Source organism: Euphorbia lathyris, chromosome 2, assembly GCF_963576675.1.
Source record: "Euphorbia lathyris chromosome 2, ddEupLath1.1, whole genome shotgun sequence".
NCBI lineage: Eukaryota > Viridiplantae > Streptophyta > Magnoliopsida > Malpighiales > Euphorbiaceae > Euphorbia > Euphorbia lathyris.
The window spans coordinates 115020708-115036088 of NC_088911.1; the positions used below are offsets into that span (position 1 = coordinate 115020708).

Here is a 15381-nt window from a genome sequence, read left to right on the forward strand (position 1 = left end):
CCGTACTTGAAGCAACCGTAAAAATATTTCTCCGAATTCGTATCACGCCAAAGATCTTATTATCACACTCCACGAGCGTTGTAGCTTTTGAATTTCACGTGTTTCTTCAATTGCAGACCATGTTAGCAATTTGGGGTTATGTTTTATAATTGAACAAGTTTGAGGGTTATGTTTTACAATTGGACAAGTTTGAGGGTAAGTTCTTACAATTGAAAGTTCGGGGGGCAGTTGCAATATTTGGACAAGTTCAGGGGGTTATTTTTGTATTAGGCCTTAAACAAATCTTTGAAGTATCAAACATTTTCTAGAAATCTCAAAAGTCAAAACGAGCGACGTGACTCCCTCTCTCCTTTCATCTCCTTCCTTCATTTTGCTACTCGTTACAAAATCAACCTCAATTTTTGTCTCCAATATTTTACATCTTATTTTGAAATTAATAATCTTTTCTCTTAATCCCTTCCGTAATCAACAAGCAAACGATTTTTGAATAAGTAAAGGTCAAATTATATCTCTTATTTTCAAATTGCTATTTAATTGTGTTAAATAAATTTGAACTTAACCATGTTTCAGTCGAATCTAAGTTCAAAATTTAATGGAAATCAATGATACAATTGAATATATGATCTTGTGAGTTGTAATTACCATATATTTGTGCTTCTTCTTTTTTATTGCTTTTATGTTTTCTTAGAAATTTTGTTAACGAGACTTGAAACAACCTTATAAGATATGTGGATGTGTGAGCTTGGGTGGTGGCTCCCAATTGACCTAAGTGGTGGTCTATTTAATTAAATACTACTGAGGTTGATGGGGAACAAGGACCCATGTACTATTTTTCAATAAAACATTATACTCCTAGTTGGTGTATATCCTAGTCCCAAGATATTGCTTCTGAATTTTTATCAATAATAAGAGGCAATAATCTATTACGTTGTTTACTTGTGCAAATCAACAATAGAGTGTCCAATAATAGGTGTTTGGTCATGTTTATCAAACGTGTGATCTGGGCAGTAAAACCTTAAGTCTATAAAAATTATTCTAAATATCTCTAGTCCGTTATCGTCGTGGGAACGATGATGAACTAAAGACTAGTATGTATCTTGGAAGATGCTATTGTTTTACCGACATGGACATGGCATGTCTTATGGAGTACTGGATTGATCCGCTAATGAGAACACTATATGGTCAGGGGTCATAAATGTATCTCATGCAATGCTTATATGTAAATCTTTAGACTCAAAAGTATTATGGCTCCTAAATGAGACATAGTATAAGTTGACATATGCCTAAGGGGCCATACAGGGTGCCAAGTATGGGTACGATCAGGTACGCACTGAATCATGTCGTGGACTATGAGTAAAGTGGGGGAATTGCTACTCTCTTCAAGGGAGAACATGTATCACCAATAACCTTTTTTATTTGTGACCACACCCGAATGATGTAATAAGATTTATTATTATTTTAACTAATCAGTTCACTTAGACATCAAGGAACACCCGAGCATGGAATGAGGATGACAGTACCATGCCTCGTGTTGGATCGGATATCATAAAACAAAGGATAATGTAAGATTATAATAGGCATGTTGATGTATACGTGACATTCATCTAATTTGTATAGTCGTAATGGCTTGCTAGAGTCCGCTTACGACTTATGGATTGAAAGCCAATTTCATTCCCATTTTCAACATTAGGTGAACCTACATGATGTCACACAAGAAAGTTTGGATAGATTAATTTAGAATTAATTAATCTTTAGGGAAGCTTGAAACGTGTATATAATAGTTATGTATGAATTTTGAAGCAAATATAACGCATTTTATGTATCATAGCTCGGCTAACCGGATGAATTTAATCGGATTGAATCGAGACGGTTATTGAGGGATTACGAGACTAATACATTTAATCGTTAAAATAAAATTCTAAATATAAATTATAATTATATTAAATGGGTAATTAATATACGTATAATTATATTAGATATAATTATGTAGGGATAAGGGCCAAATTTAACCCTAATTCAAATGAAATGTAGATTTAGTCTAACGTATGAAATGGTGCAAATTTAATCCTAAGGTTTCGAAGCAAGATCAAACTTAGCCATGCGCTATCGAAAATTTGAAAATATTGATTTGCTTGTTATTTAAATGTCACATCGGAGCTTCCAAATAAGTTTGTCGATAAATTGAAATAGTTTCGTACATTTTTTGTTGGTTTTTTAACAATATTTATAACACAATAAATATTTTAGACAGTTTGACAAAAAAAAATTATAAATAGAAGATTTAGTTTTTCCATTTTAACATATTTTTTTGTAATTTTGTCAGTAATATACTAAATATCGTAGACATAATTGATATTTGAAAGGTCTGAAATGACACTTAAATACCAGTCGTGTAGACCAAGGGCGAACACTCATCGTTTAGAGGTTTCCTCAAAATCTTCATAGAATTGGATCAAGGGTCCCATCCTGCCTCTGATTCAGTAACGAGCTAAAGCTCGCTTTCATAATCCTGTCGAGACAAAACCCAGATTGAATTTCCCGGTAGCCAATGCGATTAAAAACAAGCAAAAAAAAATTATTTTTTTCTAATTCTCGATAGCGTAGGGCTAAAATTAATCTTATTTGAAAACGTTACAGTTAAATTTGCACTATGTTAAACCTAAATCTACACTTCCCTTGAAACTTTAGTGTTAAATTTGGTCTTATATATAATTATAATTGGTGAATATAAATATTAGACGGAGACTTTGGAGCTGTGTTCTCATATATTTGTAATATAAAATCGTGAACCAGAATAGTCCAACGTTCGAATTCTGGCAACCTGATGAAATTTCAACACATGATATATAACGAATCTCGGTTGTACACGCTTCAAGTTCAGAACATTTGCGTATCAGATATGTACAGAGCTCAATGCAAAAGATATTGTTAGAAATTAAGTATCAACTTAAACTTTCCATTGATTCCATGACAAATACATATCTCTAATTATAACTTTTCCGCTTAATACTTACTCAATCCTTCTAAGTTGTCCCAATACTGCAACCGACCCCTGAATTTAGACTTGTGACAACTAACTCCCTCAACTTCCTTATTTCGAATAAATAATCCATCAATCAGGTTATTTCGTAAGTTTTTTTTGCCCACGGGATTAGTTAGATATAGCAACCTATAATTTGAAATCTTTTATTTCTAATGTAACATTATGTTAAATGTTTTTTTACGTTTAGTGGTTATTTGTTGCAAATAAGTAACTTAACCAGTTATTTAATCCAAATAAACTGAAGGGATTAGTTGTCACAAGTCTAGGTTTAGTGGTCAATTGCAGTATTGCCACAACTTGAGAGGAATGGGGGAATGTATTAAGCCTAACTTTTCTATTCATGTATTTTACTATATAATACACTATTACAACTAACCCTAGAGTTTACTCCCTTTGGATAGCTGGTATGAAATTGGCGTAGGGATTAATCGATATGATGTGAGGTTGCATGGAATCATGAAATAGTAAGTATTATTGTATAAAATCTCAGACTATGTGAGAAACAGAAAGTGGTAGAAGTGAATCTGGACAGAAACACATGGTAGATTAATTGAAAGTATACAGGGAATATAATTGTTTGGGTGCCCATTCTCTTACTCGTCATCCTTTTCCGACCAAATCGAAGTGCAGATTTAGCGAAAGTGAGAACCGGTTGTGACCAACTTGAGTATCTGATTATTCTCTCTTCCTAATATTATCAAAAATACTGACCAAGTTCAATCCTTCATTCTATCTATGGTCCCCTCCCTCCCTGCTCAACAATCATCTTCTCCTTGTATAATACACATGTTACAGCACTTGAAATTAACTGAAATTGATAGTATATATTGTCATTATACATATGTCTACCTCAAATGGGAATTATTCATATTTTTCAATTACAGTATGAAAAGTATTAAGAAACAATGTGTATAAATTGGAGGAGATGAAGAGCTATCTTAACAAACACAAAACAGAAGATGAAGTGCGCATAAAAGAGAAACAGTGAGGTGTGACCTAGAGTTCTCCTGATCACTTCATTGGGGTTTCATTTTATTTCCCACTGAAGTGTTTGGGGGAACTCTGGGTCTCATTTCACACTTATTTGACTGTATGTTGTCGTCTTACAGGTAATATTTTAGTATAGAGCAGAACCAGGATCCGGATAATCAAACATGTCAGTAAAAGAAATTTCAAAACGTCAAAAAAAAATTCGAAATTAACTGTGCCATTGACGGTAAATTTTCAAAGTCCAGCCCGTTAGGAGTAGGCAAAAAATTTTTAGGGTCAAATACATGAATATCATAATGAAATACAAAATTACAACTAAGTCATATCATTAAACTTAATTCTTAATATGTCATTATTTTCTATATTTTATGATTTTATATCCTAATTTAAAAATTCTAGACTCCAATTCATAAATCATAAACCCTGTAAAATATATTCTAGACTTCTAATTTATAAATTCTAATCCTTAAAATATATTAAAAGTGCTGATTTTACTAGTTTGATATAATCCAAAATTATGACTTGACATAGTTGTAAATAGTTATTAAAACATGAATTTCTGTGTAATTTTCCTAATTTTTTAACCTCCAACGTGTTTTAACTTTAAAAATGTTATTATTTTTAAAAAAAAAACTAGCAATGAACTAATAGCACCTCTCAAATAGAAGTAAACATTCATAATCATCTCATCTACCTTTAAATATTGAAATAATACTACATAGAGTCAATATAATTCTCTACAAAATAGTATTAAAGCTTCTTTAGGTTGAAGTTTCAAATCGTAGCAGCGGCAATTAGTAACTGCATCATAGAGATGCAAATCATGATGGTGATGATGTCGATTTGTGTTAGCATATATATCTAGTATATTGACTACTTAAAAAGTCAACTTGTTTAGTGCTTACAAATTCATCATATGAATCATATCACGGGCATGTTTGTTAGAACTTTTGGTGGAATGGGGTACACCGGGCAATTATGGTGTTCGTGTCGTGTCATTTCGGGTTCTTGTCGAAAAGAGTAAACACAAACCCAACTCAATAACTTTCGTGTCAAAGTCCGTTAATATCATGTTAGAGAGTCATGTAATGTGTTTACAACAATTTAGGAGGTTCAAATCATATTTACAAGTAATAATTGTAATTTTATTATCTTTACTAATAAATTGACATATAAAAATACGGGAGAATATAATAATAACTTTAATTTTTCGTGTCGTTTTCGGGTTAGCATATCAACCCTAACCCAACCTAGAAATTTGTGTGTTAGTTTCGTGTCAACCCAAAAATAACACATTACCTACTAAGCTAGATCCAAACACTAAAATTACGTGTCGATTCCGTATCGTGTAATCGTGTCGTGTGTACTTTTACCACCTCTAGAATTGGGGCTAGCTCGTTACAATTTTTTAGTTTGATGTGGGTTGTATAGCTTTTTTTTTTTCCCGAATGAGGGCTAGATACGTGACCTTTTTTTCCATGGGGAGGGGGTAAAGTTGATGAATTTCTCTGCATTTTGAGAAGCATATATATCACTGAAAAAAATTGTATATTTCCATGCTAAAATTTATGGTTTAACGACACTTTTCAGCATCTTTAAACATTTATCCACGTTTTACAAAGCGTTGTCTCATTCGTCGTTAAATCGCGTGTCGTTAATTTTAACGACGTATAAAACCTTGTATGGGTAAATTCAATCCAACCATATATTCCATACAAACTTCGTCATGCTAGCAATACTTTCATTTTATTCTATATGTTCCCTTTTTCATTTCTTTACATTGTATATATAATCTCTTGTTTGATTTCGCTATCTTAAATAACTTGTTATATATAAGTTGTTACACCATAACACGATTTGAATTGAAATTGACTAAGTCAAAATAAAATAACTACTAAAACGATTAATTCATAATTAAATAGAATATGATTTTATTAATTTTGGTTATCGCTCCCCTCAAACTAATGGTGGCCAAATCGTTAGTTTGTCTCTCAAATGAAGAAATCGAACCTTTGAAAGTGTTTTTGTGAGCAAGTTTTGCAATTTGGTCTAAGGTAGAAATGTCACAAACACGATTTGTAACCTTATCGCGAATAAAGTGAAAATCGAGTTCCAAATGGTTTGAACGATCATGAAAAATGGGATTTGCAGTCAAGTACCCTTAAATTGCCAACACTATAAAACATATGGCTGAGATAAAGTATAATTAATTTCCTATATAAGCATATGAATCCAATTGGCTTCTAAAGCAAGAGATATGACGTGGATGATCGAGATATTATATGATGTTTTTGCGAACGCTATCCAAGAAATATAACATAACTAGCTATAGCACCATGTCGCCTGACTGAGGCGTGTGGCCATTGCTCTGCCTTTTTGTTTTTGTTTTTGGGCTTCGAGTCGCCACCAATCATCTTTTAAAACTGTGTGAGCAAGTAGAACGACGTCGTTTTATGTAGTAAAATTCAAAACAAATATTAATAACCTACCTACCCTTCGTTCTTCTTCATTGCACTGACGATGAAGAACGAGTCAGCCTTCTTCTTCCATAATGGTATCTAGACTCTAGGGGCAAACTGAAAAAATTGTAAATTAATACGTGAGATTTTCTTGATTTCTAGATTTCAGTGAGGCAAAGCAAGTGCCTCCGTTGTAGATTCGTCCCTGAATCTAATAATCTCTTCTCATATTATTTTATTATATATATATATATATGATAATTATTAAATTTAGTAATTCACATAAATAAGTATGATAAGTTTTAGTAATGGATTTCTATTTTTTCTACTTAAAGTTAAATCATATTAATTTGTTTTTAATTTGAATTTTAAAACCTTTTTTTTATAGAAATTGAGATGAGACAGAACTTGAGCGGGGTGATCACCTGAGGCCCAAGAACTGACAAACCCATAATATTAAAAAAGAAAATGTGAGTGTTTGAACAAGAGAAGAGGAAGAAGAAAAAACACGAAGAAAGGGGAAGGAGAAAAGTTTAGGGAAGGTCAAGAAAAACGCAAATGAGAAATATTACAAATGTCATCATTGATAAACATGTGGCAAAAAGCAGGAGCTGAAGGCCACCAATTGATCACTGAGGAAGAGACTCCAAACTTTGCCAATACATCAGCAACTCTATTTCCTTCCCTGAAGATGTGTGTAAAAAGAATGTTCATCCTAGAGCAAATGCTGAGACAATGCAACCACTCTTGACGAATACTCCAAGGAACATCCATGGAACGATGTCGAAGCAGATTAACTACGTACATGGAGTCTGACTCAACCCAAAGCTGATGACAATCTTTCTCCCAAGCAAGTTCAATTGCGAAAATAGTGACTCTCAATTCAGCCAAATAAGCAAAAGGAGGGGTAGAAAAAGCAAAACAACCTTTGGGAAAGCCACGATAGTTGCGAAAAATGCCTTCCGCTCCTGCCTCACCAAGAGTGCCAAAAGCAGAGCCGTCCACATTAACTTTAATCCAGCCTGGAGGAGGTTTAAGCCAATGGACTGGAATAATGTTGGGAGCAAGAGGCGGCCTAGGAGAAGCCAGAAGGCGGGATAAGATAGCAGCATCTCTCCGAGAAGAGCAAAAATCTTTAGAAGTGGCCAAGGACTCTCGAATCATTCGAAAGAGGACGATCTTCAAGTGCTGAATAGAAGGAGAAACTTCCTTAAAGATTGCTTCATTCCTGCAATATCAGATTAACCAGATGCAAGTGACAGCGGCAACACGCCAGATCATCAACATCTGTGAGCTAAAATGAGTGCTACGAAGTGTGCTGAAGAAGTGGATGAATTAGGAATGACGAGGCAAAGAGCAGTCAAAATGAATCTCAAGGGTCCTCCAAAGAGAATCTGCAAAAGAACAACTAATGAATAAGTGGTTAATGGACTCAGCATCCCTACCACATAGAGCACAACGAGAGGCAATGGAGAATCCAAGACGCTGCAGGAGGTTATGAGTTAGAACCCGTCCATGCAAAACTCTCCAGAAAGTGAAGGAATGAGAAGGGGGAGTGTGAGCATTCCAAACAAATTTATACCAGTCCACCGAGGAGGAACTAGGAATGAGAACTGAATAGTACTCTTTGGCAGAGAAAATGCCCTTCGTAGAGGGCTGACAAGCGCAGAAGTCAATATCATCTCTACCCCGGTGAATAGATCGAATACTGTCTTGAACATCCGAAGGTAGAGTGCCTAAGTCAAGCCACTCTGAATTTACCAAAAAATTATCCACAGAATTATAGCGAGAACGCTTATCCTGAAGATCAAGACACAATCTGTCCGCCACCGATGGTACGATCCACCTATCTGTCCAGAAATTAAGCGATGAAGACTGACCAATCCACCAAAAGGTCTGGTCCCAAATAGAAGAATAAACAAACTTACAAGAAGACCAGATCGAGGAAGGAGCAATGGTAGCTTTAGGCAAACCAGAGACAGCCATAAATCTAGACTTCAACAGAGAAAGAGCTAGATTGGTACCTTGAATCAATTCCCAACACATCTTACCCAAAAGAGTCTGGTTAAAGATCCTAAAGTCCTTAATGCCCAAACCACCCCCTTCCAAACTTTTGCAACAAGTCTGCCAGGGCACCGTGATTAGCTTCCTCTGATCAATACAACCCGTCCAAAGGAAGTTCCTAATACTTCTATTGAGCTTATTCAACAATCCCGCTGGCCATTTATAGATCAAGAATAAGTGAACCAGAGAATCAGTAATAGCAGACTTAATAAGAGTTAAACGCACTGCAAAGGAGAGAGAGCTACCTTTCCACTTGCTAAATTGAGAGAGAAACTTGTCAGTAAGACTGCTGAGATGATGAGCCCTTGGAGCTCCTTTGAATAGAGGGACTCCTAAGTAACTGAAAGGGAGAGACTCCAAACGGATGCCAAGACATTGAGCAAGACGAACCCTCCTTGGAGGACTCACCTGAGAACCAAAAAAGATAGCAGATTTGTCCCAACTGACCTGTTGACCGGAGATCTGACCATAGAGCAGGAAAAAATCCTTGAGAGCATGCAAGTTGCTCAAGGATGCCACTCTAAAAATGAGCATGTCATCAGCAAAAAGAAGATGAGAGTGAAAGGAATTTTCTCCAGAATAATACATGGGAGAATAAGTACCCTCCCTCACCATTTTAGCAAACCAACGAGAGAAAAAATCCTCAGCAATGTCAAACAGAAGAGGAGAGAGGGGCTCCACTTGTCTAACCCCTCTAGAACAAGAAAAGTAACCCTTTGAAGAAAAACTTAAAAGGAAATACAATTGGTTATATAAACAAGAACAAAAGACAAAATAAATATAGGGATTACTTCTAATTCAACCACCATTAGTTGGATTTCTAATTATCAAACAAATCTTTCATTTGTTAGATTTTTAATTGTTAAACAAATCTAAATCCTTGAAATATCAAATCATTTTCTACAAATCTCAAAAGTCAAAACCAACACGGTGACTTTCTCCCTCCTTTCACCTCTTTTCTTAATTTTACTCCTTGTTATAAAATCAACCTCAATTTTTATCTATACATTATATTTTACATCTTATTTTGAAATTAACAATCTTTTCTGTCAACCCTCCCATAATCAACAAAACAAATAAAAGTCTATTCCTACCTCTTATTTTCAAATTGTTATTTAATTATGCTAAATAAATTTGGATTTAATCGTGTTTTAGTCTAATTTAAGTTCAAATTTTAATGGAAATCATTAAGTGGAGAATATAATATGAATATATGATCTTGCGCTTGCAATTACCATGTATGTTTGCTTCTGTTTTTTTTCATTGCTTTTATGTTTTTTTATAAATTTTGTTAATGAGACTTGAAACAACTTGTATCTGTACGAGTAAAATTGGTCACACCTTATCCCATATATTAACATATTAACGGCTCTAGCTATGCAGTAGCAAACTCTCCGTGGCGGAATTGGCAAATCCAAATTTCAATTTGCTGTTTTGACGGCCATGGCCATGCCCACGCAGCTTTTTGCACCATCACAGGCCTGTCCATTACTTCATTGCCTTCCACTTGAAAGACCAGCACAAGCTCCTGAGCACCTGCATCTTCCTCAGTCAATTTCCGGCTCCACTTTATCTCTTCTATACAGTAGCAAACCAATCAATTCCAGTCTTTATGCTTCAATTCTCGATTCCTGTAAGTTCCCAAACTTGGCAAGACAGATTCATTCTCACACCATCAAGACCGGGTTTCATGCTCATGAGTTTGTGCAGACTAAGTTACTTCAAATGTATGCTAGGTGTGGTTGTTTGGACTATGCAGACTTTATGTTTGAAAAAATGCCGCTTAGGAACTTATATTCATGGTTGGCCATTCTCAATGCAAATTTGGATCATGGACTCTTTGAGGAAGCTTCTACACTCTTCCAAGAATTACAATTTGAAGATATTGGACTTGAATTCTTTGTGTTTCCAGTAGTGTTCAATATATGTAGTTGTCTTAGTAGTCTAGAACTAGGAAGACAATTACATGGCATGGTGATAAAGACTCAGTTTTTTTCAAATATCTATGTGGGTAATGCCTTGATAGATATGTATGGTAAATGTGGAAGCTTAGATGATGCCAAGAAAGTTTTAACAATGATGCCCCAGACCGACTGCGTGTCATGGAATTCTGTTATTACTGCTAGTGCTGCTAATGGTTTGGTTCATGAGGCATTGGATTCTCTCGAGAAAATGAAAATTTCAAATAATTTAAGGCCGAATCATGTTTCTTGGAGTGCTGTTATTGGAGGATTTGCACAGAATGGTTATGACAAAGAAGCCATAGAGCTACTGTCTAGAATGCAAGCAGAAGGAATTGAACCTAATGCACGAACTATTGCGAGTGTTCTTCCTGCCTGTGCTAGACTACAAAAGCTTAGCCGTGCTAAAGAATTTCATGGCTATATCATGAGACGTGGATTTATGTCTAACCCTTTTGTTGTGAATGGATTAGTTGATGTGTATCGCAGGTGTGGTGATATGGCTAACGCATTTCAGATATTTTCAAAGTTTCAACTGAAAAATGGAGTTGCATATAATACAATGATTGTTGGTTATTGTGAAAGTGGTGATGTCTGGAAGGCAAGGGAACTCTTTGATCAAATGGAGCTTTCAGGGTTAAAAAGAGATGTAATTTCATGGAACTCAATGATTTCTGGATATGTGGATAACTTTATGTTTTATGAAGCTATGGATTTGTTTCAAGAGTTGCTAAACAATGGTGTTGAACCAGATTCTTATACTTTAGGTAGTATTTTGACTGTCTGTGCTGATATGGCTTCATTGAAACTAGGAAAGGAGATACATTCTTATGCCCTTGTTATGGGCTTGCAATCTAATACATTTGTTGGTGGAGCTTTGGTAGAAATGTACACTAAACGCCAGGATATCTGGGCTGCTCAGATGGCATTCAATGAGGTGCTTGAGAAGGATACACCAACCTGGAACGTTCTGATTTCTGGCTATGCTCGCAGCAATCAGCCAGGAAGAGTTGAAAGTCTGCTTGACGAGATGAGAGAAGAAGGTTGTGAACCAAATACATATACATGGAATGGCATTCTTGCAGGTTATGTGGAAAATGGCCAGTTAGACCTAGCAATGCAGTTGTTCTGTGAAATGCAGTCTGCAAAGTTGAGGCCCGACATTTACACTGTTGGAATTATTCTACCTGCTTGCTCAAGGTTAGCCACACTTGAGCGGGGGAAGCAGCTTCATGCACACTCAGTTAGATGTTATTATGACTCCGATGTCCATATAGGAACAGCCCTTGTAGATATGTACTCAAAATGTGGAAGTATAAAGTATGCTCTCTCAGCCTATAACAGGATATCAAACCATAATTTGGTGTGCCACAATGCCATGCTTACTGCATACGCCATGCATGGACTTGGGGAAGATGGAATTGCTCTATTTCAAAGAATATTGGCCACCGGTTTAAAACCAGACCATGTGACTTTTCTATCTGTTCTTTCTTCATGTGTTCATGCTGGATCCTTGGAGACAGGCCTAGAGGTTTTTAATTTAATGGGATCTTATGGTGTCAAACCTGCATTAAAGCACTATACTTCAATGGTTGATCTCCTAAGCCGTTCAGGGAAGCTTTATGAAGCATATGAACTTATTAAAAAGATGCCCATGACCCCTGATTCGATTTTGTGGAGTGCTTTTCTTGGAGGCTGTGTTATTCATGGTAATGTTGAGCTGGGGCAAATCGCAGCAGAGAGGCTCATTGAATTAGAACCGGAGAATACTGGGAATTATGTTCTATTAGGCAATTTATATGCTCATGCAAAGAGATGGTCTAACCTTGCAAGAATACGTCAGATCATGAAGGGAAGAGGATTACAAAAGAGCCCTGGATGCAGTTGGATTGAGGACAGGGGTGAAATACATGCTTTTGTTGCATGTGATAAAACTCACAAGAGAAAAGACGAGATTTTTGCCACTATAAATAGCCTGATCTTTCACATGAAAACTGGAAACGGAGCTCCAGTATGAAACATGCCATTGCATTTGATCCCATCTGAATATCTGAATGTTCTTCCTTTTTGGACATTTGCTGAATTAATGTAAAAAGCATATGCAGGTACTGCCAGCAAACGGGCTGACATCATATTCTTTTATCAATGGGTGATCTTAGTAACTGTTCTGCCAGTGTTGATTAGAACATTTTATTAAAATTAGATATTGAATGTCTCGTCTCAAATAGTGCAGAGATCCTGAGGATACCTGCAAGCTTGAATGAAGTGGTTAATTTCTGCTACTACAATAACAGAACATTTCATTTGGCTCCTCTGTTCTTCATTGCTTGGAATTGCATATTGCAGAGAAGGGGCTGGAGGAGAAAATGCAATCTAATGATGTTGGTATCTCGCACTGAGAAGCTAGTTCATCAAATGTGAAACAGAAACGGCTAAAAGCTGATTTGATAAAGGTGAAAAAGCCATTGGCTCTCGGAAAGCACATCTTCCATGTCAAAAGAATTGCAGGATAATCTTATTCAGATAAAGGCAGAACCTGGAGGTTGATGACACTAACACACAAGCAATGGCAGCTTCCGATATCAAGTTATGGGCTATTGCTTTTGTTGCAGAGGAAGCTCAGAGCAGTTTCAGAGATATGCTTTCTCATCCAGAGGCAGCAAGATTAGCTACTGAAGGTACTACACTTCAACTAACAATCATCTGATTTGATTTAGATCTGTAAACTACATAAATTTACTACATACATATATTCTCTATGAAACTGAAAACAACAACAAAACCAACACAAAAAAATGAGAAAAGAAAATGATATGAACCGATTAATGGCACAAATCAAATATTTATGATATTTTTGTAATTTAGCCTCATTCTAGCACACTAGGAAGATAGTCGTAGTACTATGTATGACCGATTAAGATTGGTTTAAACAATAAGAGCTTCAAGTAGTTTAAACTAGAGAATAGAATAGAGATTCCGAGTTCGAGTTTTAGGGGATGAAGTAGAATTTACTTTAGGTGCTTGGGCATTCTCAAATTGATTAATCGAATTTAAATGAAGTATATCTTACATATGTGACATGAGAAGAATGAGAAATTACAATTGATTGATAAATACAAATAGAAATACATATCTACTACTACCAATTATTATCCTTAACAATCTTAGACTTCTCAAAGATGAATTTACCTTCCTTGTACTTCTGAGAAGCCTCATAAGCACGTTCATACTTCCAACCCAAAACCTGATGACAATCAGCACAATATATATCAGCCACAGTATGTAGACCTGTCATTAGATGCCTGTCTTCTTTACTCCCTACTTGTATGTTCATTGCATGTGAGAATAGAAACCCTCGACCATGTCTTCCCTACATATTCATTAGATTGATTATTAGAAAACACAAAATGAAAAAAAAAGGTTGCTTTTTCAAGTGCTTCACCTGAAAAGCCTTGGAAATTATATCATCATGAAGACAAACATGGTTTCGACAATTACAACAGCTGTATAAACCAGGACCCACCAATTCCGCCATTAATCAACAAGAAAAATCCCAGTTGGTGAGGAGCAGATACTGCAAAACCAAGTTTTGCTTCTTAGAATTCTTTTGCTCAGTATATGAGAATTAAAAAAACTGAATAATAAAGGAAATACCTTTACCTACAAACAAGTTAATGATGATGACCCAAAAAGTCTTCTTCCCATAGCGTGTAAGATTTAACCAAAATATAGAAATATATTACAAAGGGTAAGTGTAGATTCCCTGAAATATTAGTATTGTTGATTGGGACAGGAGGATTAAAGTGGTAGGATAGGATAAACAACAAGAATATGGAATACAGCAACTATTGAGTGAACAAACAGTAGATATATTCCATACAATTAGAAAAGCATGAGAGTAGGAGAAACAAATAAAAACAAATAAAAATTGGTAGTCAAGTAATTATATTTATCTATTATTAATATAATAGGAAGGGGGTTAGGATATGTATGAAGTAACAATAGGATTAGGTTAGACAATAGCACTGAAAAGGGAAAGAAGAAACATCAGAATGCATTCAATTGAAGCAATCCCTTATCCTTTGCTTCAAGGTGAAATCATTGACCAGACCCACACTTGTGGAAAAACTAAGAATTAATTTCAACATATAAATTTCCAAAAGCTAAAACAATCAAAATGAGCAAATGGGTTTATTGACATCCAACCAACAAACATGTCTGTCCACTATGTAGGATGAATCTAGGGGCGGGGAAGGGGTTTGAGCATCCACTGGCGACCCATTGGATCTATGGGTCCGTTTGATTTACTTGCAATTTACTGTTGCTATTTACTATTGGAAAAGCAAGAATTCACTGTTGGAAAAAAAAACTGTTTTTTTAGGTATAAAACATCTAAAAGTCAAATAAGAAGAAAAAATGGAGTAAACAAAAACTAAAAAAAATTGCAGGTTAAAACATTTTTAGGATAAAAAAAAAAAAAAATTCAATTAGGCACTCATAGACATTAAAACACAACTTAATATGGGACTGAAGGAGCTCTTTATTTCGGGAACCAGAATATGGGACCATGGAAAACTGAACCAAGCTTTTAACGAGGGAATAGCCGACTTGATTGGTAAAATGGTTATCCCATATTCTATCAGAGCAGATAGACTTATTTGGCACTACATGGCTGATGGGGTGTACTCGTCCAAATCGGGATACAGATTACATCGCAATTATTAATTTTGTAATTAATGGTTGAGATTATAATTTGTAACCTTTAAAGTTGAGACTGAATTTAGGATTCCATTCCATATTCTTATATTGCTATAATAATAAATAGAGCATTTAATTATTATAAATATAGTAATTTTGAATTATT

The 15381-nt window shown here is 35.3% G+C and overlaps 2 protein-coding genes across 5 annotated transcripts; one reads left to right on the top strand and one right to left on the bottom strand.

The window, feature by feature from the left end:
- Nucleotides 1-9825: 9825 nt before the first annotated feature.
- LOC136219570 (pentatricopeptide repeat-containing protein At2g13600-like) lies at nucleotides 9826-13334 on the top strand. 3 transcript variants are annotated; one of them, XM_066007020.1, is made up of 2 exons: nucleotides 9826-12622; nucleotides 12746-13334. In XM_066007020.1, exon 1 carries the CDS (start codon nucleotides 10000-10002, stop codon nucleotides 12532-12534), a length of 2535 nt encoding a protein of 844 aa, XP_065863092.1. In that variant the 5' UTR covers nucleotides 9826-9999; the 3' UTR covers nucleotides 12535-12622; nucleotides 12746-13334. The 3 variants fall into 3 exon arrangements, with proteins under 3 accessions (XP_065863092.1, XP_065863093.1, XP_065863094.1); XM_066007021.1 differs by having other exon boundaries at nucleotides 12751-13334; XM_066007022.1 differs by having other exon boundaries at nucleotides 12864-13334.
- Nucleotides 13335-13545: 211 nt separating this feature from the next.
- Nucleotides 13546-14334, bottom strand: LOC136219572 (protein yippee-like At4g27745). 2 transcript variants are annotated; one of them, XM_066007023.1, is made up of 3 exons: nucleotides 14178-14334; nucleotides 13960-14091; nucleotides 13546-13887 (listed from the first exon to the last, which is right to left on the bottom strand). In XM_066007023.1, exons 2-3 carry the CDS (start codon nucleotides 14050-14052, stop codon nucleotides 13657-13659), a joined length of 324 nt encoding a protein of 107 aa, XP_065863095.1. In that variant the 5' UTR covers nucleotides 14053-14091; nucleotides 14178-14334; the 3' UTR covers nucleotides 13546-13656. The 2 variants fall into 2 exon arrangements, with proteins under 2 accessions (XP_065863095.1, XP_065863096.1); XM_066007024.1 differs by having other exon boundaries at nucleotides 14172-14334.
- Nucleotides 14335-15381: the final 1047 nt, after the last annotated feature.